General features: G+C 38.5%; 1 protein-coding gene across 2 annotated transcripts in view; it reads right to left on the reverse strand.

Annotated features, from left to right (window-relative positions):
* The window catches only part of CDH13 (cadherin 13), a 424829-nt gene that overhangs the window by 43666 nt on the left and 354395 nt on the right, over nucleotides 1-26768 (reverse strand). For both annotated transcript variants that reach the window (XM_051629562.1, XM_051629561.1), the window contains exons 9-10: nucleotides 13039-13221; nucleotides 11815-12068 (exon numbers count right to left, since the gene is read on the reverse strand). In XM_051629562.1, the coding sequence (XP_051485522.1) occupies nucleotides 11815-12068; nucleotides 13039-13221 (437 nt within the window). The remainder of the gene's footprint in view (nucleotides 1-11814; nucleotides 12069-13038; nucleotides 13222-26768) is intronic.

The raw sequence follows: 26768 nt of genomic DNA on the forward strand, positions 1-26768 counted from the left end.
ATGTTCACGAATGACACCAATAAAAGAACAGTGTCGAAATCTGAACGTGCACATGTGGGACCTCTGGGACCCCAGCTTCTGGCCATCCTCACAATTATTAATAACATGACTTTCCTCTATCTTATCCCTCACTATGTGCAGTAATTTTTACCTCTTCAGTGCTAGAGAAATTCTAAGAAAGGTGCTGAAATTGTGAATTTCATATGCATTAAACCTGAAATGCTCTCTTGATTTATGTGGGGGAACCTACGCTGGAGTTAGAAAGAGGGAAAATAGTGAAGCATTTTCGTCATGCTTGCTAGCAAAGAAAAGAATTACTTCTAGCAGAAGATTAAATTATGATCCTCAAGGTAGAAGATGACACTTTTGACAGAGTTTTTCTTTTTTAAAGACTGCAACTGTTAGTAGGGAAAAATGTGCCCAATATTTATGAACAATAGTGTTGTGTATAGTATTTTTAATTAGTACACTAAAAGCAAAAATATTAAAAAAGATAGAATTTTCTTAGAAAATAAGTTCCAAACTCACAAACCTCAACTTCGAAATGATGGGACAAAACTAGTGAAAGCTGTAAAAGAAATGCTGTGAAGGAAATGTCTGCTCAGTCTGTCAAGTCAAGGTCAGGAAACAAAGTGAAAGGTTCCAAGTAATGAAGAACAAGAGACTGAGTCTCTGTCTTGGATAAAGTGGGGGATACTCACCCCTTAAAGAGGGATGAGAAGTATCTGCTATGAAGAACATGTAACTACAGTAAAGGAGAGACCTATTGATTCACAGAGAAGATAGCACATCAAGAATACTGCAGTTTTCTTATTCCTGAGTAACTCTATGAAACAAGTATTTCATTATAAAGGCCAACTACTTCAAACAAGGTTACTTAAGACCCAGGTCTTAATTCCACGAGACTTCTTCAAAGGGGAAAAAAATAATTAGTGCTCCCCTGGCTATATCAGGTATTTCAGCCCAAAAAATTACATAAATCTGTATTTACTGTGATGAACCAGCATAAATATTTTCACTAGCCTTTTCTTAACTTCAGAACAAAAGAAAAAGAAAAAAGGGACTAGCATCAGGAAGGGCAAAATTTAACACACAATAAATTGACCGTGCAATAAGTAGCAGTTTAGGAAGAAAATCTGTGAAGAAGCTGATCCTGCCAGAAAAGTAATCGAAGTAGTTTCCTGTGCTGACAGAGCTGGGGCATTCCTGAGTTGGCTCAACTTGCACAGGAGTTATTTCTAAGATTCAGCTATTTCTAAGCTGAGTGCTGCAACACAAGAGATGATGGGAGAGCATTAATGTTCTGCTGACTTAGAAAAGCCTCTGAGTTTCTTGGCAGGTTGCAGTTAGGGACCTGATAGGAAAACCAGCCCCATTCCCCCTCATTCCCTCTCCTTTGCCCACCAAGCATGCAAGACTGTCCCCTCAGCTCTGTTTGAACTGTACATAGTGACAGGTAGTGTAAAATGTGCAGCTGGTGCAGGTTACCCTCTCCAGAGACTCATTGGGGCGAGATACGGGTTGCTAATCCTATGATTATAAGAGTGTGGTTTCCCATATTTGACAGGCATAATCATGAGTGGCAAAGATCCATGTTGGAATCCTGATTTCACCAAAGTAAAAGGAAAACACTGGTCCTGGGAGTTGAGCTGTACCCGATCCAGGCAAAAAAACCTGGCTTGATTCTTGTTTTATCTCACATCAGAGCACTGCCTGAGCTGTTACTTGCAGACTTTGCTGAACAAGGAGCTGATCCCCAGAAGTACATTTTGTGTTCACAATAACAACTGAATTAATTCCTGACAACTCTTAGAGAGGATTTGCTCAGCAGGAGAGCTGTGAGAACCTGCAGCGGGCTGCAGCATCACTCCTCAGCCCCCCTGTCCCTCTCCAGAGCTGCTCCTGCTGCCACAGCCCACAGGTCCCCATGCACCCCCAGAGCTCTGCTCCAACAAACCAGCACTACTTCTCATCCCTTCTCCTCACCAGATCCCTGAAGCAGGGACCTTGACAGAAGCAACAGGACTGTGCTGGAAACTGAAGTTCCTGCTGGCACATGGCACTGGGAAGAGGGCCTGAATGCCACCTGCGGGAGGAGACGTGGAATTCCAAACATACTCAGGATATTTTAGAATTAAAGAGAATCAAATGAGAATTATTTGGTCACAGTTGGGTGCCAACTGATGAGTTAGCTAACTCACTGTTTCCTATTTAATCTACTAACTATCTAGTATGAAGGTTGAATTTTCTAACGTTCAGTGTAAGAGCAGGAAATAGGATGCAAGGGTTTTTTAAAGAAAACACTTTTCTTATTTATTTTTTTAGTAGCCTGCATTTTTCCTGTATGGCCTCTAAATTCCTAGTTTCTTAATGAAAAATATTTTCTAAACACACAAGGGCATGCAAATAAATTTTTCCAAGAAGGATTTCTCAAAGAATTTGTATGAATTACTCACATGGATATGAGTGTAGGTATTACTTTTGAAAAATTATAGAAGCACATATGTAAAAACTTGCACTAAATTGGTATCCTAGTAAAAAAAAAACAACAAATCCCTACCATTGCCCAGCATCAGATTGTTTTCAGTTGCATATTACAATGCACAAACATGAAAATGTTATTTTCATGTCAATGTCTACCACAAAAATATATGCAAAGTTGTCTAATGTTTGATTAATGGTCTGGCTTTGTCTGGAATAACTGGAAATTCTCAAAGGGGTTTATAAATCAGTGAAGAGCCAACAAATTAATAACTTTGTTTCCACAGAAATAGAACCCAGCTAATTCCATAAGATGTATCATTTTGGTATTACTCTTGCAGCAATTAAGATGTTTTTTCTTTTAGTTCTTTAGTTTAGCTAATATATTCAGAGCAGAAAAATAAACTGTCTTGATCCATTTGTATGGTTATGTAGCCCAGAGGAATTAAGACCCACTGAGTTAAAATACCTTCCAACCTTGCAGCATTCACTAACAAAGAGGGAAAGGATAGGTGAGAAATTCAGTAGTATGTGTGATAGTGTGAGCATATAATGTTCAAGAAAAATTCACCCTACCATCCAATCCGATCATATGAAGAAAAAGGCACATTTATTCCTGGCTAATAATAACACAAATTAAGTTTTCCTTTTTCCCCAGATGATTTTGAATGCACTGTGCACTTATTCTGGTGCAGTTCTTACAGAAGAAAATTAACTCTCTTTCATTCTTTTTGTAATACCAGACAATCTCCTATCTGAGGTTGATTCGGTTGAGTACATTAACTATACAAAAACGTGCAACCACTTTGTGTCCTAAATGCTGGAGCAACATGTGAATCGTGTCACATCTTTGCCTTTATTTTAGGCAAGTTACTTTTGTTTGCCAACACTATCTTTAATGACAGTGACAAATGAAAAAGAAACTGTGATTTACCTTTCCTAATCTCTATGAATCAGATGCTCAGGCATTCAAGCTGTCCAAATGCACTTGAAAACCCACAGACTTCCCTCCTACCTGTCTGGCCCTTATCACTTTTCAAGATTGTGTACAGCCACATCCTAGTTGTTTTATTTATAATGTCATCGACTCTGGGTTGTTACATTTGTCACAGGCTGCTGTGCTGAACTTCCTCCCCCCCTCTGCTTTCTACCTTTGCCTTCAAGGGATGTTAGAAACATGAAACACTACGACTGACTTGTTGAACAACAACGTCCAAGTCAGATTCCACACTCAGTTACATTCTCTCAGGGGATATCCCTTGTCTACCTGATGTTACTGCAAAACAAACTTGGTCCTGGACGTGTAAATATTAATAGAGAATACTGACAGAAATTAAATTCTGTTTGATATTCTTAAAAGCATGTCACAAGATATAGCAGGATTGTTAAGATGGCCCTTTTTAATATATATTTCAACAAAGCATACACTACCTATGAAAAAACCTGTGTTTTCTCAAAGAACTAGACAATGAAAGTCGATGCTTTATAGGGAAAACGATCCTTTATGGGCTAAAAGGTGAATTCATGCTGAACACTTCTCAGTAATATTCCTATGAAGGTTAGAAGGTACCCTTTTTGTTCGGGTTAGTACCCTGTGTAGAGCTGAATGCTGCCTCTGAATACTGCCTACAACAAATCTACTCCCTACAGCCCCATTTTTATATCATGTTCATCATCATCACAGCCAAGCTCCTTTCAGATACACCTTGAACAACACAACAAGTTTGTGTCGTTTATGAAATCTGCTGGCCAGTGACTGGTGGACAATTTGAAGAAGTTAGAGGGAAAAGCTTCACTTAAGTATTAGTTTATGCCACAAAAAGAGCTTTCATTAGATGTTAGGGGATTAAGAACTGAAAAGGCAGAAAGTGGAAGAATTACAGTAGTTGAATGTGAATTTGCCACATGCAGTTGCTGATAAACTTTATATCTAGGCCTTGCTTGACTGAAGTGTGGTACCAACCAGGCTAATACTTTACCAACACTCTTCCACTATTTGGTCACGTATTGTTTTAATTTGTGCTTGATATCTATTGCATTCAGTGCACACAATACCTAATGCTCTGTAAATTGAAGATATTTAATCCTCTCCTAAGCTTATTAACTATTATGTCTTGATTACTCTGTGCTGTGTAACCCTGGATTGGGTGCTCAAGAGCTAAACTTCTCATGCACTTTCCCCTTGTTGTTAGGGATCCCAGTGTTTTGCTGGATGCCTTCAGTGCATGTCCATAGTATCTTGATGGGGTGAATTTTAATCGTTCAATTTGACAGACAAAAAATGGAGCTTTAAAGACCTTTAAAACTAAAAGCATCTGTTGTTATTTTTTTGCCTGAAATGACAGAAGCGGAAATAAAAAACCCCACCTAACTGCACAAAGAACAACTTCTTGAAAGGGTTACAGTTATACAAGTAAAGCTATTATGGGTTTTTTCTTTTTTCCCTTGTATTTTAAAACCTAAACTCTGTAACAGTCTCCATGAGCCAAACTGACTTCACAAAATTGACACTGAAACAGGCAAAACTCAGTATTGTTTCTTTCTCCACTAAAATGTGTTTTAAGCACTAGTTCACAACTTACAACCTTCCAGGGCCAGAAGCAACTTTTGAGTGCTCCATTGGAAGCTGCAAACCTTGTACCCTACAGATACAAAAATGTCTTGGTTTAGCCCCGAAGCATTATCAGATAAACTCTGTGGTTGCTGCATTTGGTTTTTTTTTGTATATAAAATGCTACCAACGACTCAGGGCTGAATCTCCAGAGAGGCTGGGCCTTAAGCAGATAGAATTCTATTGGAAAATTCCCGTTTGAAAGGAAAAAGAGGAAACATTATTGTGACAGACCCATTAAAACAGGAAAATGTGTAAAAATTCTCCACAGTTTGGACCATTCAATGAAATCTGGATGAGACAGGTGTCTCCAAGGCAATGCTATGCTCAGTACTACCCAAGGGATCACATGGACTGTAATTATCTGCATGGCTCTGTAGTCATATTTGCCTAGAGCATAATGGTCATAAAATTGGGAAGAAATCAGTCCCTGCCAATTCACATTTGAACCAAGAATGAAACTGCAGGCTTACTGCTGCTTTAACAAAGTGCATAATTTCACTCTTACTCCAAAACTATTTTACAGAAATTGGCACACTTATTACTAAGTTAATAGAAAAATTCCAATTGAACTCTACAAGACTTTTTTTCCTATTACAGTAACATCAGAGAGCTCCATTTAGCAAAAATGAGTGCTTAAACGTTCTGACAATTTCTTCACTGAACTTAAATTCTACTCCAAGAATAAGCATCTGTGAGCCTGAGAGAAGATGGGGTTCTTTATGACTTGAAATGCATAGAACAGGGATGTCTTGTGGTTGAGCAGTGGCTGGAAATCTTTTGAGTTTGAGCTGGGTTTTCCAGCTTTTGGCTTTGTATAAAGTAACACTGGTCACTGGAGCTACAATCTTATATATTACCAGTAAAAAAAAAAATAAAAAATCCTGTTAAAGCATCACTGAAAGTTGTAGCTACATACAGATGTGCATGCACAGTCTGACTGGCTGAGTGAGACTCAAGAATCCAATGGCTTTAAAACACTAACAGAAATTCATGCCACCCCTTCCCTCGCAACTTGCCTCCTCACACAAAATCCTCAGACTTGACAGCCAACTTACTATAATCAAGATACTCTTTACTTCTTCCAGAGGCAAAATCCTGCTTTTTCTGAAACTAGAACAGTAATGACAAAGTAAGTCATTGTCAAGAGCTGACTTCCACTGCAAGCATGACTTGTGACTGATAGATCCCATTGTTATATTTCTCAAGAAGATCTGCAATATTGTTTAGTCAGTGACATGAAAAATGTGCCCTATAATTTCACAGTTCACAGCCATTCATTCTGAGTGCTGACATGCTTGAAATCATGATGTGGCTTAATATTGTTATGCAAGATAAAGACAGAGGGCCTAATTAAACTCCCCTTAAATGTTACATTCATCCTTGTTAATCAGGAATTTGGGATTCTTAAGGTAATATTGAGAGAAGTTTAAATGGGTTTCTGTGGCTTATTTGGTTACATGGAAACACAGATTCTCAATTCTATCATCTTTGGCTTCAATATCAACATATTAAGTATGATTTATGTCAACAGAGTAGAGTAGATGGAAAAATTTAGGAATACAGTCTTCTGACAAGTATTGTCAGGAGTGATAATGTCTGGCTTCAGGTAAATGGTTTCCCTGCACAACTAGGAATCACTGGATTGAGAATTCCTGGTACCCCTGCTTTAGGGAGGCTTTAGCAATTTAATTCAGGCCTTTTTTCCTATTCCTGAGCCCCATCAAACAGATAGGGATTAAATTATTTTTTTTTTTCTTTTTTCTTTTCTCAAAAAAGGGACACTGCTCTTCAGGATAACTGCCTCATTAGTCTGGATATAATTTTGCTCTGTACCCTGCCTCCTTTGACACTAGGAGAGGGTAAGAAAAAAATAGGTGCTACAGCAATGTGTACATTAATGTACATTAATCTTTCCTCCAGACCTTGGCAACTCTTAGGAAAAACCAAGCAGAAAGACATTAGCATAGATAAGACAAAGTAAGGGAGTTCCCCCAACTCCCTGAGAGGCAAAAATCAGTACACCAAAGCTAAGCACCAACTGGTTCGATGGGATTGTCCTTAAGCCTTGCAAAGTAAGATATAAGCAGACAAGGAGAGAAGAGGTCTAACACCTTTCCAAGGCAGGCAGAGAATATCAGGAAGAAGAGGATAAAAAGAAACAATAGGGGAGACTTCTAGGTGTTCACCACCAGGAGCAACCGAGAAATCAAGGGCTCCCGGGGACTCTCCAGGGTGTGAAAGGGAAGGAGGGGACAGGCTGGCTGTAAACTAAGCAAGCCAGGGAATTCCTACAAGTAATAAAGGGACTGAATAACAGACCTTGGGGAGGCAGACTCTCAACATCTCTTCACAACTCTGAGAGAAAGAAGGTCCTGTGATAATCTACCTCTGATACTGAAGCTGAGAGTTGAGAGTGGCTTTCCTGAGTGGTCAGTGTCAGGTTGTTTTTTTTTTTGTTACCAGTTGCTTCCTCCACATTAATTCAGACTCACTGCTGTATCTGCACAGTTCTGGCCAGCTACAAATCACCATCTGAACAGGAAAAATGAGGCCTATATATACATATATCACAGTGATTACCTACACAGAAAGAATTAACAAATTCCAGAAACAGTTTCAGTAAGAAGACTGTTGTGTAGAACACTGTTGAGCTAGCAGTTGAGTAGAGAGTACCTGCAACTATAGGTGGTTGTGGTGTAGCACAAGGTTCTTTCTTCCAGAAGTGATTAAATCTCTCCTTTTCTGGCACTGCTTGTTGGATACCCCAATGCATGCAGCTCTCTAGACTTAGTGTTTCCACATTTCAAAATTTTGCAGGAAAGACAGAAGAAAAAATATGTTTTGTTTGAGCAGATTCCCCCTCTACCTGGCTTTCCCTCTGTCTTAAAAAAGAGAAAGGAATAGAAAAACAATGTGCACAGTCCAATATACAGTAACTTCAGATCTAGAAATGCAGTACAAACTCCCAGTGGCTGGGCTCAGGCAGGCTGTAATAAAACTTCAGAGCCAACCTGAGATGCTCGTGGTGTAACTTCCAGTGAAAAATCCTGGTGCTACATGCAGAGAGCATGGCCCAGCCATTCATTTGTAACAGCAGAACTCTTCAGTCTGCACAAGGAAAACAAATCTCCTGTTGTTAGGAATCAAAGACAAGTCCTTCAGACTCTAGGAGGTGTATTTAACAATGACTATGTTACTTCCTAAGCATTTGCTCTTAAAGACTTTCTGTCCCTCATTATATAGTACTTCTGTATGTGGTTGTAGTCTATCCCAAAAAGCAGGTTTATTGACCTTCACCTGCAACAAAAGTGCCTTTGAAAGGCTTGATGTGAAACAAAGTATGCAAATTGATCCATTAAGCATTTGTGGGGAATATGATTCTAAGCCTTATCCTTGTTCAGAATATCTGAAAAAAAATCCTAGCAATAGACATGAAAAAGGCTTTTGGAATTGTTTTTGCAATTCATGGCTTATATGTTCACTACATGTGAGGTTAGTGTTTGGCAGCAAAGAGATGTGACAGAAGTAAACTTGCATTTTCCAGTGAATTCTCCTTAGTTTTCTCTAGTCGTTGAGATTTGGAAGAAACTGAACTATAAATCCCTCTTCATTGTAGTTTCAGCACTATTTTATAGAATTTCAAGCAGTCATTATTTTTTTGACAAAGAGTATGCAGGTCATGGTTGCCACCAATAAGTGTTTAAAACATTTCCACTGACTTCCACCAGCTCTTATAGCACCAACCCCAAAGTTATGATGATGTAATTTAAAGCAAAACGTGGCCCAGTAGTAAAAGATCCCATTCCCAAAGTCAATGGCTGGTCCATTGTCCAGTGGCACAGTGAAATGACAAACAAATATGATCACTTTTAGTTCAGTGCCTGTTAGGTTCAGCCTTATCACCCACATGCTCTGATGTTCAAGAATGAAACCTCATTAATATACACACTTAGTTTGCAGTACAGGAAAATGCACTTTATGTAAAGAGAAACAGAGGTATCCACCTTTCAGAAGGACCAGCACCAGTTATTTGGAAATGGTGACATTACTAAATATGACTTTGCTCCCATTTCCAGACTAGCAGGGCTATCAAGCACACAGCCAGTACACTGCCCAGGCTGTGGGTTAACAGGCAGCAGGGCAGGGGATCCATCACAGGCTGTTGTAATCCAAAATGGTTCATCCCAAACAAATGGAGATTTACTGCTTTCCTATCTGTGTAATTCCACTAAATTAAAACTACAGCGATATAAGGAGACCAAAATAAAATAAAAGGATGTCAAGTGCCAAGCAAAAACTGGCTTTCAAAATTCAACAGCTAAGACTTCACCACTAAGACCATGTATCTCTGCTTCCAGAAGCCATTTATACTACATGGGGCCAGTTGGATACAGGTGCAACTAAAAAGGTTGCACACAGGCAGACACACACACAACTATATATCTAATTTACATGCTTCAGATATTTTTGTCAGTCTTTCATATTCCTGTGAAACTCCCTGCAGTTTGGGTTCCATTTCTAAGTTCTCCAGCTTCAAACACAGCATTTCATTTCTACTTAATGAATTAGATATGCTGCAGAGCTATAATAAACTTTCCTTATGAAGATATTTCTGAAGCACTGAGCCACACTGCTTACTGAGAATAAATATCATAATAATATATTTACATAAATAATTTAAAATCCAAGAGCACAGTAGGTAATAAAAGTATATTGCCATGATAAACCATGAAACCAGAGAACGTTGCTTTAATTAAAAATTACAGATACACTGCAGTAAACAAATTATTTACACGTAGTTAAAAGTCTAACTATTGAGTGTCTTGGACTTGTTGAATCCAAAAAAGGGAAAACTACTAAAACCAATCTCTTCACACAGACAAATATTGAGAACCATAACTGTGTTTAATTAAGATCTACTGTTAATAATGGATTTCAGAGTGAGGCTCTTCTTTTAATTTCCCAAGGTAGAAAATGTTATTAAATTTGGCCTTTAACTTCTCATTGACATGTAGACTTGAAACTTCTGATTAAAATTTCAGAGGTTGAGAAAAAGCACCCAAAATTAAACTCTTAAATCTGGCACAAAAATAACAATGATCCCTGATTAAGAAATCAAATTTCAGAAAGTTCATTACTGTTCTATTAATAAATTGCTGGTTTATAATTAAAATGGGGCCTGCTGGATTTCTTTCATTTTTTAATTCTAAAAAGTTAGAAACTGTAGAGGGAATTAAATACTTTAAAAAAAAAAAAAAAAAAAAAAGTTAACGAATCTTAGAAATGTGATCCAGCTCAAACAGGTTCCTTTTCTTTCCGGGCACGATCACAGTGGAACAAACATTCTTTTCCACCCAGAGGTATGCATGCTTTCAGGAAAAAGCCCTGGTTCTGTATGCTCCTTCCTTTCTACAGCATCCACAGCCCAAACTCACTGTGTTCATTGCAGACTTTTCCCAGGAAATCACAGCTCTGGGTGATTCACCTGGTTTTAAACGGGTGTAATTTAGAGCACGATTAAACTTGATGCCTACGTTATTTAGCTGCTCAAATTGAGCACAAGGTTCTTGTTTCCAGGATGATATTCCTACCTCTGAGTTTCTTTGAAATGTTAGCATCAATACACCAGAGAAGAGCTGACACCATGAAAGTTCACTGCTAATCCTGTGCAGACAAAGAGCCAGAGCTGAAGTATTGGCTTCCAAATCTAACACATGCTTGGAGTAATATTTTTTGAGAGCAATATATTTTTTGAGCTTTTAAATGAAATTCTCTCTCAGTCTGCAAAAACACTTCAAGCTGAAGACCAGGAAAGAAAATTGTTTTAAAAGTACAGCTGTCTTGAGTTATTTTTACAAAGTAAGCTGTGTTTTTCAAAGAGAGAGGAAATTTGAATCTGGTTCAGATGTTCAAAGAATAAATTCAGTTTAGATGGGGACAATGGTAGAAATGGTTTCCAGACACGATTCATGGTTCTTAGAATGCATTTCTGATGTTATATCTAGTAGAGTAACTAAATTTCCTGATTACAAATAATCACAGCCTCTCCTACAAGCTTTATATAGAAAACTATCTCTGCTGTTAAATATCTGAGTTGTTATAGGTTGAAAATTTGGTTTAAAATAATATTCATTCTTTGTTGGTGTTTTTTGGTTTTATCTACACATTTTGAACAGATACAGACTTTGCTGGGGTGATGCACATTGTTCACACAGCACGCACAATATGAATCTGGCATTCACTGCTTCTTGCAGACACAAAATATTGCTTGTTCAGTCATTGATATTTAGTGCAATATCTCATTTAGCAGTCTATGTTGTACCTGCTTGTCCTTTATTTTACCAGTATAGTCACAGTAAGGACTCTGATGACACAGTTTATAGCAGCATAGTCTAAGAAACCATGTAGTTTGGTGTGCATTCTCTGTAAAAGTCCTGGACCCAGGCCCAAACTCTAACCACACACCAGACTGTAGGACCTCACAAGGAAACACTTCTGCCAGACCCAAACTAGTGAGTAGCTTTGTCCTTCATACATGCAATTTTACGCTATCCTTAATTGTAGATGCTGTTCTCATATACTACAGCCTTCCTCTTTCACTGCTAGCTATGATGATGTAGAACCCAAACAACTTAAATTCTGTGCTGGCAGGCAAATTCTCAGGCACAAAAGGCACATTTGCTTTCTGATGGATGAAAATTAAAGGGCACTGCACTCACCTGATAGTCTGATGTTGCAAAGTGTCTGGATCGGTGGCATTCACCGTTAACACAATACTGCCAGCAGGGATGTTTTCTTCTTTTGTCACTGTCATTGGGTTTGGGTGAAAAACTGGGCCTTCATTCACATCCTCAACAGTGATCTGAACTGTTGCTGTGGAACTGGGGCCATAGGCTATGTCTGGAATCAGCGGGTCTTCATTTTCTACTTTGATCAGCAGTGTGTGAAATGCTGAAATCTCATAGTCCAAAGGCTGGAAAACATAACAGGAAAGCAGAATGCAAGGTGAGAAGACAGCACTTAACATTTTTTTCCTTGTACCCCACTGCAAACTTGCAGAAGGTAGAATTAGCCAGCAAGGGACAAGAGCATTCATTGCATCTGATAGTTGGTCAGAATTTAGCATTAGGCACAATGGTTGTTAGATAAAGTGCAGTGAAGATAACAAGTATGGTCTTAATGAAAGATGCAGATGTCCCTCCAGCCAAGAGCATGTACTTTTTTGTCATACCTCACACATATAATTCTCATATATACATGCTTATTTATGATGTATTAATGCACTTAGCAAATAAATCAGTCCTACCTAGTAGCTACTTATGGTAAGTAACATATGGCATTTGTCTCAACTCCTGCCTTGAAATCAAAAGCACTGCCGTGGACATACATGATGTTTGTCTTAAGAGTTGAAAATGCCTTTTGTGAAGTCAAACAGAGAAAATTATGGTACAGGCAGTAACCAGGCTATCTTTATTTTATTTTTATTTGTTTTTAAATTTTGAGATATAGGATTATCTTCATACAAAGAAAGGCAGTAATTTATTTATTTTTTTCATGAAAGTTTAGAAATGCTGGACCAAAGATGGCTCTCCAGTTCAGTCTGAAGCCACACCCCCTACTTGTCTGGTATTTGCATCTGTGTTGGATTCATCTTGGATTCTAATTGCAACCTCAGTCACAAAAAAAACCTTTTTGCCAAGCCTTACTATTAACTGTGATGCTAACTGGAACCCTAGCTGTTCTTTAAACACAAGGGCAACAGGCAGGCCCTCTTGACTAAAGAAGTAAAGTTACTGTGACAGAAGAGTTATAGATATTGTTTGGATAAGGGCTGGTAGCCAACTATATATTTTCTAGTAACATATCCTTGTTGTGCCTTCTCTTATGCAGTAAATCCAGTGGGTGGACCTTACAGTAATAATACAACAGCAAAGTGTTCTTACTTTGACAACAGAGAGCATTCCCTCATTAGTCTGGGGGTTGGTGTGGATTTCAAAACTCTGCCCTGGATTTCCATTAATAATGGTGTAGACAGCTCTCCATGCTCCAGTTGCTGGGTCGTCTCGGTCACCAACAGTTAAGTTTACTATGACACCTGTGACTCCCTCCTTTACTGTGGCTTGAAACTAGAAGAAAAACCAAACACAAAACATAGAGGAAATTGTTAAAATTTTCAATTAATGACCTCACACATGTATGAAATATCCAAGTCAGCATGAATTATATACCACAAAAGGAAAAAGATACAAACTGACTGAAACCAAACATCACAGGATCTAAATAATACATTCTCACTCATGAAATATAAGGTAGCACATAACAGCTGCTCCCCATTTAAGAGATGGCAGGTGAGCAGCAATGTGATGGGAATCAAGCTTTGGAACATTCTGATGACAAGGTGACAGTTCATCTCACATTACTGGAAAGCAAATCCTGAAAACACGACTGGTGTTGCAGGGGTGCAAATGCTGCCACAGAGGGAACCACACTCAGAGCTAAGCAGAAGAGGAAGCTGACAGTATAGCCCATTCCTGCCCTCCAATGTATTGGTATTTACAAATGATCCAGTTTGCATTTCATACTATTGCTTTCATAAATTACCCCACCCAGATTAATTTTTCACTCCATTGTTCTCAATACAGAAATAATTTTTCACCAAAAATGCACCTGTACTGTGTTTGGAGGTGTTGCTCTAAGAGACTCAAAACCAACTGGACCTCGTGCTATGTCAGCATAACTAAAAGCCAGTGTAACTTCCTTTTTTCAGTGGAAGTATTTTTGATGACCTTGTGAAGTTTGCTGCACTGCTGCACTATTCAGCTAGCCAAGCCTTATGAGAAAATTCTAACTTACTATCTGGACAAACACTGTATAACATCATTTTTATTTATGTAGGAAAAAACATTAAGCAAACCACTGGAAAAGCTTGTAAGGGTCAGACTTAATAATTTTCCTCACCTTTGAAGTACTTGAGGCTGACGTGCTAAAAGCACTGTATATAAGAGTGATAAGATAATACCAGCTTTATAGGTAGATAAACCAGAATGATAACATAGCTAATCCTGAGAAGTGCTGAACATCAGCAGTACCATTATAGATCATTAGGAAATCTTAGCATTTCTGGGGATTAAGCCTTCAAAAGCCAAAAGTGACAAACTTTAATGACACAAATAGGATTTGCTGTACAAGCACTACTTAAAAGCTACAATGGCTGTGACAATATAACACTCAAGGGCAAAAATCACCCAAGCAGCTTCAAGACCTGAATAGACTAAATGTCTTTTGTTCTCTTACAGACCACATGAAGTCATAACACTACAGGAGATTTCGTGAGAATATTGAATCCAGACAATGGCATCTTATGAATATATAGATTTTGCAATAGGGACAAGCAGTAGGTAAAAGGAATTTCCCTACAGTCAAATACAGAGGAGACAACTATGTCTTTTCCTCTGTTCACTTATCTTTTTTTTTTTTTCATTTCTTCCAAAAGATTTGACTTATGTTTCCAAACCCATTTTCAATTTAGCTGTTTAATTTGAGTATATGCACTCAGTTCAAGCTTTCCAGCCTCAAACCCGATTTTATAAAAGGATGACATTAATAATTGGCCATTTCTATCTTCTTTGGTATATTTAACAAAGAATTTAAAGATTCTTTTCATTTTGATAGTTAATATGTAACAGGTTGTGATTGAGCTTTTTTTCAGACAGATCATTAAGCTCATTTGCAGTTTAATTAACTCTAAAGGATAATATAACACTATTTTTCCTTGCTTTGAAGCAAATCAAAAGAAAAGCTCTATTAAGAATCTTGGAAAGAATAAAGGAATGGTTTTGAAGATTGCATTCTTCTGCTCAGCAAAATGCTGTCACTGGAAAGCCCACCTCTTACTCTAATTGAAATTAAGCCATTAACCTGATTGATAGTTTTGTATTATTTCAAATTGTCTCAGCTTGAGCATGTATAAAAGGAGACAGCAGAATCAGAAGGGCCAGAATTTCTCCCAACAAGTGTTCAGTACTAAACAATTCCTGTTTAGCTACGTAGAAAGGTAACTGAACTTCAAGGAACCTAATCCTAAATAATCTAACCCTTAGATTTGACTGAGCATCTGCTCCTAATTCGTATTGATCCTTCTGAAAAATCTTTTCCTTAATCCACTAGTCTGATTCAATTAAATGTTCAATGCTCCCTGAATCACCTTGGGAACAATAAGGTAAAATATTTAAAGATCTGGCTACTTTATTCAGATACATAATCGTGAAGCCAGTAAGATAAATTTGTTATGCTTAACCCACCAGTGCCAGACTATGATGGAAACGTTGCCATGATGTCCTGGCTAGTTAAAAAAACCACCAGTTTAAGGATATCCAGTTCAAGGGTATCACAGCTAGGGTTGACTCTCTTCTGCATTCCCATTCTCTCCTAATTTAGGAAGGGCTCTCAGAAGCTTATATTGCAGTGAGTTAGGGTGATAAAATGGCACATGGACTTCCTGGGGGCGTAAAACTGCAGAGCTTCTGTCACCTGCAGGTCAAGGAAATGACAGTGTCTGCAGGCAAAGGCTGTGCCGACCCAAATAACCCCAAGAGCAGGGGTACACTCACCCCTGGCACCCTTTGCATTTTAGAAATGATCATATAAACACAGAGGGTATTTGAAGCTGTCTGGAAAATTAGACTAAAATCTGTTCAAGATGGATGAGAAAGCAGAATGATTAAATCACAGAAGTTGTCACAAGGGCCTACTCTAAACTGATTACATGAAAAGTGAAATAAAACACAGATTTGTGATTGCAAAAGACAAATATCTACTGTGAAATAGAGAGGACTGGGAAAATGTAGTGTATATTTTCTAGAAGGTGAACTCTTTGGTCTGCTCAGCCACCTTTATATGAAGAATAGGACTCCTAGTATTTAGAAAAATCTGATTATTTATACTTGGTCCCCTTCAAAAACAAAAGTAAAGATGGGAATTTAAAAAATTTGAAAGGACAAAAAGAGGAATTAGATTTGGAAATGAAGAAAAGATAATCACAGGTTCATCATGTTTCAAAATGAAAGGTTCATATTCTCCAAGCACGGTGCTTAATTGGGAGAGTCTGATCCAGTGCTCTAAAATAAAGCCCCATAGTGGCTAACACAAATAATTGGATCACAAGTTAATTGATTTTATTCCTTTTAAATATCTGCACATCCCCTAAGCACCACTATAAATTAAGAATAAAATAGATAAGTTCAGTACTTTATTTAAACTGCTATCATCTGGACCCATATTAAAAATAGTAACTTAGAAGGCAAGTACCCTGGGCCAGAGCTGCATTTGGCTGGAAGCAGCTACATTCATTTAAGCATTTGTATGGGAAAGGGTAACTTGCTCTGTGGGGTGATGTGCCATATTGTCATTTATTGTGCTTATCATGAATACAGCCCAGAAGTTGTTGTCATTTATTGTGCTTATCATGAATACAGCCCAGAAGTTGTTGTCATTTTGTCATACTTAGATATCAACCACTGGACATTCATGTGAAAGGTCACAACAATGGTTCCACTAAGCATGAGGGTCTCTGAGAGTGAAACCAAGCAGCTGATACTTCTTACAATAAAGGAATCAGTAAAAGGATGGCAAGGATACAAATAACCTTCAAAAAAGCTGCATTAAAATACAGTCCATGGAACAGCACCCAGGACAGCTCTGCGCAGAAAAGAGCATGAGTTGAGCAACTCTGCTCCTCCCTTTCCTGGAACTTGCAAGCCTGCTCTCAACCACATACAAAGCCTGAGAAGATAAAATGAGAAATTAGGGTTCCAAATTGGCAGGAATTTTATCCTAGTGAGCATAGGAAATTCAAGATGGCAGGTATCTGCTGAGAATAGTCAGACCTGCATCAAAAAGAGAAGTCAAAGGGGGAAACCAATCAAATTCAACTGCAGCTTCATTTCAGTAGCTGATTCCTGACAGAGCCAGGATGTAATAACACTGAGCCAAATTCTCCTCCATGCTGAGTTCTGTAGCAAAGCGGTGGGACATGACAGTGACAGCTCTCACTGAACAGAAAAATGGTTCTATATGGTCTCAAGAAAAAACAGTATTCTCAGATTTCTGCCATGGGGCAGATACATGAAGAGCTCACTTTGTAAAATGTTATCACCCGAGAATCCAAGCACTAACCCCATCCCAGCTTCAAACAAAACTGGAAATGGTACCAACCTTTATCTGACACCCTTGTTTAAAGATTCTGTAGTGAGATTTTAATTGCTCAGAGCACGATGGAACTAATGAACTTCACTGCAACAGAATCACCCAAATGCCTACTGTCCAGCAGCAGCATGAGCACGCAGGGATAACCTGAACACCCTTCTGAAGCCACAGGAAAACTGCCTCAGAATGGGGTACTGATACACACAAATTAAAGCACTGCCACAAGCAGCAAATACAACGCAAGATAAACGTGTCTGGGGTTGTTGATTGCTACCCCATGGCTAATTAAGATTCTGCATGCTGTGATTTCCAGTCAAGAACAAACAAATTAAAACTGCATGTCAGGTCGCATTAATCAGGGCGACATTCCAGTTGAAGGTATTCTGTGCAATTATCCTGTGTTTGTTTCCTCATCTATACATCATAAAAGATGAAAAATAATGGGATTTATCAATTCCCACTTGTCTATTAGAATTTCTCCAGGAAAACTGTATTATTGTATTTTCCCACCTCTGCTTTTGCAACCACATTTAGCCCCAAGTAGTCTGGTGCATGAGGCTTCACAAACTAAGCAGGTGAAATACTAGGTGGAAATACTTAGCATAACATTTGTGCATCAAACAAAGTGATACTGAAGATTCCTCAGTCACCGTTCATCTCAGCACCAGGACAAAATGTGCTGGTCTGCTATCGGAGGCCCATGGTGAGCTGTCAAACTAAGCACCTGACCAACTGCAGTTTATACCCAACTCTCCACATGAGCAATTTCATTGGCAATGTTGTGGTCAGGGCAAATTACAAGCTGGTATTACATCCTCCCTAATCTCTTCAGATCTCGAAGGTACTGTTCCTCGTGAGACTGTGCACAGCATTTACTGTGTTGGCACAAAGAGCTGCTGTAATTCACTATAGAGATGGCTGTATTAATGTAATGGATTAAGTTGATATAAGTTGTACACAACATATGAAGCACTTTGGAAGCCATTTAGATGAAAGACACGATGTAAATATAAAGCATTATCATAGTATAACAAGGCTTTGGTGGTGTAACTAGATGCACAACACAAATTAAAGCTATGAGTCACCTAAACAGTCTTTAGTAATTTTCACTGTCTTACTGCCATAATGCTGGCTCCTAGGCACTATATTATTTCTTAAAGTGGTTTTTTTTCAGCTTATTTTTTATCTTTTCAAAGTACATAATAGTAGTCTGTCTCCCTAGTGAAATTAGAGAAAGAATTCAATTGTAGATTAGAAAAAAATCCAAGTATATGAAATTGACCACAATAATTCTGGATGCATTTCCACTTTTTACTTTTAAATGAATTTCCCAGGCCATGTATTATAATCTTGTGATCTTTCAAGGCACACACTGGTTATTTACAAAGCAAAAGTACTGCTCAATGATGAAAATCTGAATAAACAGTTCTGTCCGCTATAGCTGCAGCCTAGAACAACAGCAACAAAGCCAGAAGATTAATTAGCTGAATGGAAGGCCAAATATTAAATTCTGCTCCATGTAAAATAGCTGTAATTCTGCAGGCTCTATACATTTGTGTCTTTTTATTGAAAACCTCAATAATGCCAAATATCACTGATATTGATCACAAACTATATTAAAAAAAAAAAAAGGCTAGAGGAGTTTCAACATGACTTTATCTTGTTTTCTACTCATCAGTCTGCTTGGAAAAGTATTGCTAAGGTGTATTAGTAATGCAAAAAAACAAGGAAACAAAGTCTTATTCAGGCTGTTTCCCCATGCTCCAAGTACAAGTCCCTCTGTGAGCAGGTTTCTCTGGTGATGGAGCCAAGCTGTCTCTGACATTCAGTGAGATCACTTCAACAGGTTTTTAGGGATAAGTTCATGATTGAGTAGTGCAGGGACAGAATGCAAAAATAATGGAGGAAAATGGATGGATGAATAACTTGCTTTGCCCTACAAGATTTGCCTGTACAGAAGATCTACAGAGTAAGATTCTCGTAAGATTCACAAGTGAATTTAAAGAACTTTCTGTTCTGCTTCTTTCCTACAGCAGTGCTGAAACTCCATTTACAGCTGATGTTGGATTCCTATCCTCTTATTATGTGCTTGCAGAAGACTAAAAAGCCATTCATGGACTCTAAATAAGTGATGGCAAAGGATACTGGAAAATAGCCACTTCTTTTTCCCCAATATGTTTGAAGACTTGTTTACTTTGACTATTACTCAGCCCAGCTCATGGCCTCGCTGAGTGAAGGCAAAAAGATAATTCTAACATGTATTAATCATATGCTGAGTGCCTACTTCAAAGCCTGGTACCCCCAGGGTACACATCAAATGTAGTACAGTTGCCTGAAGATTCAGAAGGAAGACAAACATTTTTTTTTTTCTACAATATATAAATCACTTAGAAAAGATTTATTCTCTTTTTATCACTTTTCCACCTATATATGCCAAGTCCATTCAATTATTTGTAGAATAAATAAGAACCCACAAATACAATGAAGGCTTCTAGAATGATGGTCATAAGACAGAAAAAACAAATGCTCTTTCTCCAGGTGGACAGAGGACAGTGAAATGTCACTAGAACATTTACTATTCTTAAGGTACTTTTGAAAAAAAGGCAAAGAAATAATGATGTTTTCCTATCTTAGATTTTCTTATCTATCAAAAATTCTATCCCCCCAGGTAGAACAAACCTTATGTTTAAAACAACAGCATTATTGAAAATGATGATCTGACCAAGCCAGAAAGAGCAAACTACACCTCTTCACCTGCTCCAGCACCAGTGTTGCCTGGGGACCCAGGAGAGATCTGCTTTTCACATTTATGAAACCACTGGTGCTCTATTCATATTATTTCTTCCACAGGGCACTTCCCATCAAGAGCACTTTTAAGCCTATCTTCTTTGAAAGATGCTGGATGTCTTCTTTAAATAGAATTAACTTCAAATAGAATAGACTTAGCTGGGTTTTTTCTTCCTTTTTTATCCACTGCATTTTAGGAGCCAAGAGGTTTTGCAGGTTTCTTCCCCCATTAATCCACCCAGTTCACACTTATGCTAATGACAGTCACAAGGGGAGGGAAGGAGGCCTTGTTAAATGCTCCTCTTTCATTTTTAGCAGAGACTTTTTCATACCCAAACCAACTTTTCTGATGCTGAAGAGTAACATCTGAACATATATATATAGTTGAGCTCACTGATACTGCCTTACTAAAAGAAAAAAGACATGGAAGCCACCTACTCATGTAACAAGGAATTAAGGCCAGTTTCTGTTAAAGGTGGGAGCATTTTCTCGATGGGTCAGAACCATAAGAAACAAATTACTGGTTCCCAGACTAAGTCACATTTTTGGGTTTATCTGGACATGGAATGGGTTCAGAAATAATGTCCTCTTTGATTGTTCAAGTTGCTACCTGTACCATTTAGGCTCCTTATCAGCAGAACTCCTCTTTGAACATCAAAGTGATAGATAAAAGGGGAATTTTATCACAACAGAAAGATTGTTTTGACAACATTGACTTTAACATTCACAAGCAGAGACCAGTCAATTTGCTAGAAAGTCTGGAAGATTTAGAGAACTGAAGGAGAAACTACTCTAGTGGCTTTAGTCTCCTCCCAGGAATAAAGAAATACAGTGTAGGAGGGAGCTGGGCAGTGACAAGAGCTTCCCTAGATGGAAGCCATCAATGATTCTTAAATTATTGTCATGTTTACACTTAGAAAGTAACTTCTCTTTAGTATGAAAAATATATTTTAAGTGCTACACAAAAGAAAAATATGGAAGAAGTTAAAAAAAGGGCAAAAGAGTTTCATTCTAAATAGGTTGAACAACAAAAGTTTCCCAGATAAAATACAAGAGGGATCTTGTTCAACTATGTAACAACTACCACAGTTACAAATTACTGATCTGTGAAATCCTAATTTCATCATTTATTACATTTTTATTTTTTAACACAAATCTGTTACTCCCCTATTCTATTATTTAAGAACTTAACAATGAATCAGATATTCCTGTAGACTTTACCAAACATGCCCTTAGAACTGACATGAGCTGTGACTGTGCACAGATTTGATAAAAAAAAACCAAACCACTAAGAAATCCCTTCTGACAAGCAAGGGTGCATACATGTCTGCAGGGGGAGGGAAGAAAAAATAGAAAGCCCTTTAAGATGATGCTCTTACTACCCAGGAAATAATTCCCTAAAAGGGTGTAACCTGCTCTGGGAGTGATTTTTCTGTTTGTTTCTCCTACCTTACATGAACAGCAAATAGTAAATGCATTCAGTTTTCTAAGTGTACACAGTCTAACTACAGTGACTTCCATCATACCGTTGGCTGGTTTAAATATTTGACCACACACATTTTTATTAGTCAACTCCATAGACTCAGTATCAATATTGACAACTCTAGGCTGAGCACAATTTTGTCAAAATACTAGATTTAAAGAGCCTAGCTGTTAAGCATATTATGAAATTCTCTGAGAATCAGCTCCAATGGTTGTTAGTTCTCTGTTTAAAATGATGATCATAATTACCTCTCAACTGTGTATAAATAAGGCACTAATAGATTAGTCTATGAAGCTTATATATAGATACTAACTTCCTGGTGACTGTCACAATGTTTGGAACTCAGTTCAAGATTAGGTTTGAAATGTAGGTTAAATACCATTTGATTATTGGATAGTAGATGGAACTGAGCAACAGTGTAGCAGTATTTCCAAATGAGATTGCACTGTCCCAGGAAACCACAAAGTAACCTGGGACTTTTCAAATCCTTTATGCACTGTTCAGAATGCAGTGCAAACACTCTTTTGGCACCTTAATATTACAAGACTGAACCGCATTTCCACCAGGTTAAGAAGCCAACTTGTATCTGCAGAGAGGTGGAATTTACAACGTAAATGAGACTTTGTCAGTGGCAGAATCTTTGGGCTCTGAGAAAAAGCAGCATATGCATCCAATGAGGAATCTTGCTTTCCTTCTGCCCAGAGAGGACATTGCTTCCAAAGAACATAGTTATTTACTGTGCCAGTTTGCAGCTGATCACAACCCTGCTGCCAACAACAGATGTTTTGACAGTGGTTAAGCTTCTTCACATGGTCTTTGGTGAGCAGTGCCTAGCAGCACCACTCAAAGCAACTTGTATCTCTAGAATATTTTAGCAACGAATTTAATCAATTCCCCAAACTTCTGGCATTTTCGGTTGTGCCAAGTGGTGGGGATGAGATGCCCTAGATTTACTGGCCCCTCCAGCTGAGAGCATCTGAAGTTAGCCCAGTTTGAAAACTGTTTTGGAAGCAGATAAGAACTTCGCAAGGTTTCACACTGTTCCAGTGGAGGCAGGAGGTACAGATGGAAGCTTACAGGCACTATTATCTGCAGTGACACAGAATTTGTATGAATTTTAAAAATTAAATCTCTAGCCACCATTTTGTATTCTGTGGAAAACCAGGTGGGGAAAGGAGAATTTGGGCTCAATGCTCCATATTTCAATCTATCCAAACACAATAAGTCTTCCAAGTCTGCTGACAAAGTGATGAATGAAATCTCCTGCATGTAGTTTCTTCTACTGAATATACCTTCTTTTTTTTTTTCCCCCCCTTAAATTATCTGGCCTACATCCTGTTTGCACAACAGTCATTGAGCATATTATTGCTATATCAAAAAGCTATGATACAAGATGAATCATTTGGAGATCACAGACATAGGTGAACTTTCATGATTAATAGTCTCTTTCCTTCTCTGTTTTCCTCCCACAGCAGAAAAATCTTTATCATAACTTCAACATCCAGCTAAGCACAGTGATCTCATTACCCTGACAGGGAACAATGAGGTCCTGGGGTCCCCAACCCTCTTAGCACAGAAAAATTCTTTTCTCAAGGTCAAGAAGAAAGAATAATAAAAATAAATGCAATCTGTTTGACTAGAGTGTGGCACGACCTGAGCCTCCCCATACAGCACTGTGACAGGAGGCTTCAAAAGGCAGTGTGAGAGGAGTTCACTGGCAGCTGGGCTGGCCTGCTTGGAAACCACATGAGATTTAAGTGGATGTTGAGACACCTGGTGCTGACCAGCGATTGAAGCGAGGAGCCACAGATGGATGGTTTGGCATTGCACAGAGGTGGAAAAGGTCAGGGAAAAAGCAAAGGTGTGCTAAATGGATATATTGCTTTCTACTTTAAGGATATCCATGGTCTCCTTCTCCCACTGCCCAGCTCCTTTTGCCAATACTCATTTCATTTTTCTTGAAAGAAAAATATTTGTAATAAAGGAAAATGAAACACTCCTTTTTTAAGTGCCCATTGTGTGCTTATTTCCTGTCTAGAATGTCACAGAGGGAACATTCAGGGCCCTTTCATTTTCTCACCTGTAATTTATGTTTTCCTAACCATACATTCACTGTGCACACAGCCTTCTTGAACACAAACATCATTGCAGCCTCAGCTGGATACTTTTTCTTGTAAATGGGTAAGTATCAAATTGATCCTCTTTATTAATAAAGAGGATAAGGAATTAACTAAGGATTTTTATATATCCTGATACTAATTTTTTTCTCTAAGCTATTTTGAGAATGAGAATGACTGCAAGTTCAATGGCAGTGCTCCTCATTTTATGTTTCTGAGCACCAAGAATTAGGATGGAAGTCAAGACAGGCCGAGGCCCTACACCTGTACTCTGGACAGCAAGATGTTCATGCACATCATGAAGTCTTTATAGAGGCAATCGTCCTGTCAGGCCTACCTGATATGGGCTGCAGAGATCACCTGAACAGCAAATGTGGCCTGTCCTGGTGGTACATCATGGTAATTGTGCCTGTGAAGTCCATGCTGTAACATGATGATGGAAGGTGAGAAGCATCACACCTAGCACAAATGTCCTCCATGGTCAGTGGGGGTAGGAGTGGAAAGTCCAATGCAGCTATGGAGCAAGTAGCCACTAGAGCTGACTCTTACTGGGATGTCCAGAATGCATACAGTTCCTTCACTGTGGTCACAACTATTGCTGTAGTATGCTTGGAAATCCTGGGGCAGCAGCTTCAGTCCTCCAGTTCCAAGCAGACCAAATTTCTGATGCAAATAAAGGTAAATCCCCAGAAATACAGGTGTCACCAGTGAGATAAAGAAACACTGGGGTATTAACATTGGTTTATATAAAAAAGGCTTTTCTTCAGGGTCAAAAGCATATTATATCAGGATGTGTATGAAGAAAATTAGTTTATTAAGAAACTGTGCTATTCCTTTCTCTTAAGACTGCTGCCCTTCTTCTGTAGTAAATCTCTACATAATACACTGATACATCTGCATCAAAATTGCCACACTGAACTCTTCTCAGGGAGAGCAATCAAGTACACTAGCAATTAATTGGATCCTAACACACATTTCTAGATACAGATTTTCCAACTGAGCTTGCCAGTTGTAGTGGAAATCATTTTAGGGGACAATAAATATCCCTTTATTTCTATACACAGCAGTGTGATACACTGTAAGCAGCCACACTATCTCCCCTTGGAAGGGAGAAAAATGCTGTGCTTGCAGGTAGCTTGAAATACACACTATTTCTTGCTTCTGAGTAAGCTTGTAATTAGAGTAGAAACATGAGGAACAATTTCCATCGAGCTGTAAACTTCAACAGGAGGAAAAAAATCTATTTGAGTTTAGAACAAAATCTTTTTTAATCTGGATAATGTTACTTTTGTGCTGATGCTGATCATTGTATTTATTACTAAACTGTGGGATATTCCAAAGCATTGACACCTGACTTCACCTACTAGAACAGCAATCACTTTCAGATATTCAGCTGGGTGGATAATATGTAGACACCTAATTTTTGGTGAATTAAACCATGTTGTATCAATTTGGTGGTCTTTAGGATTTATAATCAAACTCTGATAACATCTGATTAATGCCAGCATAGGCTCCCTGAACCTTACAATATTCTTGTTCCTTTGGAGCTCAGACCATGGCAGACTGATTACTCTCCCGATTATCCTGAATAACTGGGGTCAGAGGTTAGTTAGCAGCACAGAACACATTTAATTCAATCAATTCAGTTAGTGAAGCAGTTGGGGGAAAAAAAATTATTCCAATTGCTGTAACACCACATTAGAAATTTTGTCCAGTATTTCTGTGCTGCAAGTGATGAGCATTTTTGCTTAATTTCTAATTTAACATTCTGCTGGGCTTTTCAGCTTCAATTACTGGTGATATTTTCACTCATAAAGTCAGGGGCATTGAGCTAGGAGGGGTAAAAGAAAACCAGAGGCAGAAGAGCTGCCTGTATTAATCTGTTTCCTTTCTCAGAGACAAACACACCCACAGCTCAGTTGGGGTTTACCTGGTTACACACTCTAGTGGTAGCTCAGAAAAGTCTGTTTGGTTCTCTTCCTTTGACCCTCTTGTCACTGCCAGAGTTCAGCTCTTCTTTTACTCTTTGGTAGATTTTTAATTCTGTTGACTACCACTTCATTTGCTTCAACAGCAAAGAGACTTTGGTCATGTGTGATGTGCCAGTCCTACATTCAGACTGCCCAGCACCTTTGTGGGTGCTCAGATAGAGTCTGGGGGAGCTCATTAAAAGTATTGGCTCTCTACTCCAGTCACCCAAAGCACCAAGCACTATGGTATGAAATACAAAAGTCCTCCTCCTACTCCCTGGAAGCCTTAAGGCACTTCTCACTCAAATACAAATTACCAGAAGCTCCGTTTGTCTCCTGCTACTTAGTTTTGCATCCAATATAAGCAGCCTGAGTCTGCTGATGCACAGATGTGCTTTCTTGTGAGTCCTGAGGCTACTGTCACAGTCACTGACACTGCCTTCTGACCCCAAGATAGGTTGGTTATCCTGGTTTAGTGCACTAATGGTGATGGAGAGTTTTCATCACACTTCAGAATGAGACAGTGCATATCACTCACTCACTTTCAGATCAACCAAGACATGGGGCCAGCTGCACAAAGTCTGCATCTGCTACGATACTGGAACTTTCTTCTGCTACGTAAGGGACTCTAGTACTGTCCCATACTTGACAACCCAGAGGAACTAGGAAATGGTGAGAAGAGCAGCAGGAAAAGGGCTAGAAGCTAAGAAGGATGTGTACAACAGTTTTAGAACTGTTATTATTGAAAGTTTTTTTCTAAACAGGAGAATTGTTTGGGGTTTTTTTTCTGCAGTACATCATTCTGGATTAATGATGATTCTTGGATTAGGTTTATTTTTCAATGTTACTGACAATAAATTATTTGCTTTATATATAAGGTGGGCCTCTCCTTTGCTCAGTAACAACTGAGCAAACACCAGGATTACTCATTATTTGCAATGTTTCCTTAGAAAGAAAAGCAACTTTCCTGAGTAGGATTCTTTAATAAAGGAAACAAAGTCTTACACCTCCATTTTCCCTGCAAGCAACTGAAAGTTGCAATTTAATCTTCTGCTGGCCCATGGAGAGGATCTGTTTTCTGTATGTTCCTATGAGATTTTTTTGAACGAAAA

The sequence above is a fragment of the Apus apus genome, chromosome 11 (assembly GCF_020740795.1).
Source record: "Apus apus isolate bApuApu2 chromosome 11, bApuApu2.pri.cur, whole genome shotgun sequence".
Lineage (NCBI taxonomy): Eukaryota > Metazoa > Chordata > Aves > Apodiformes > Apodidae > Apus > Apus apus.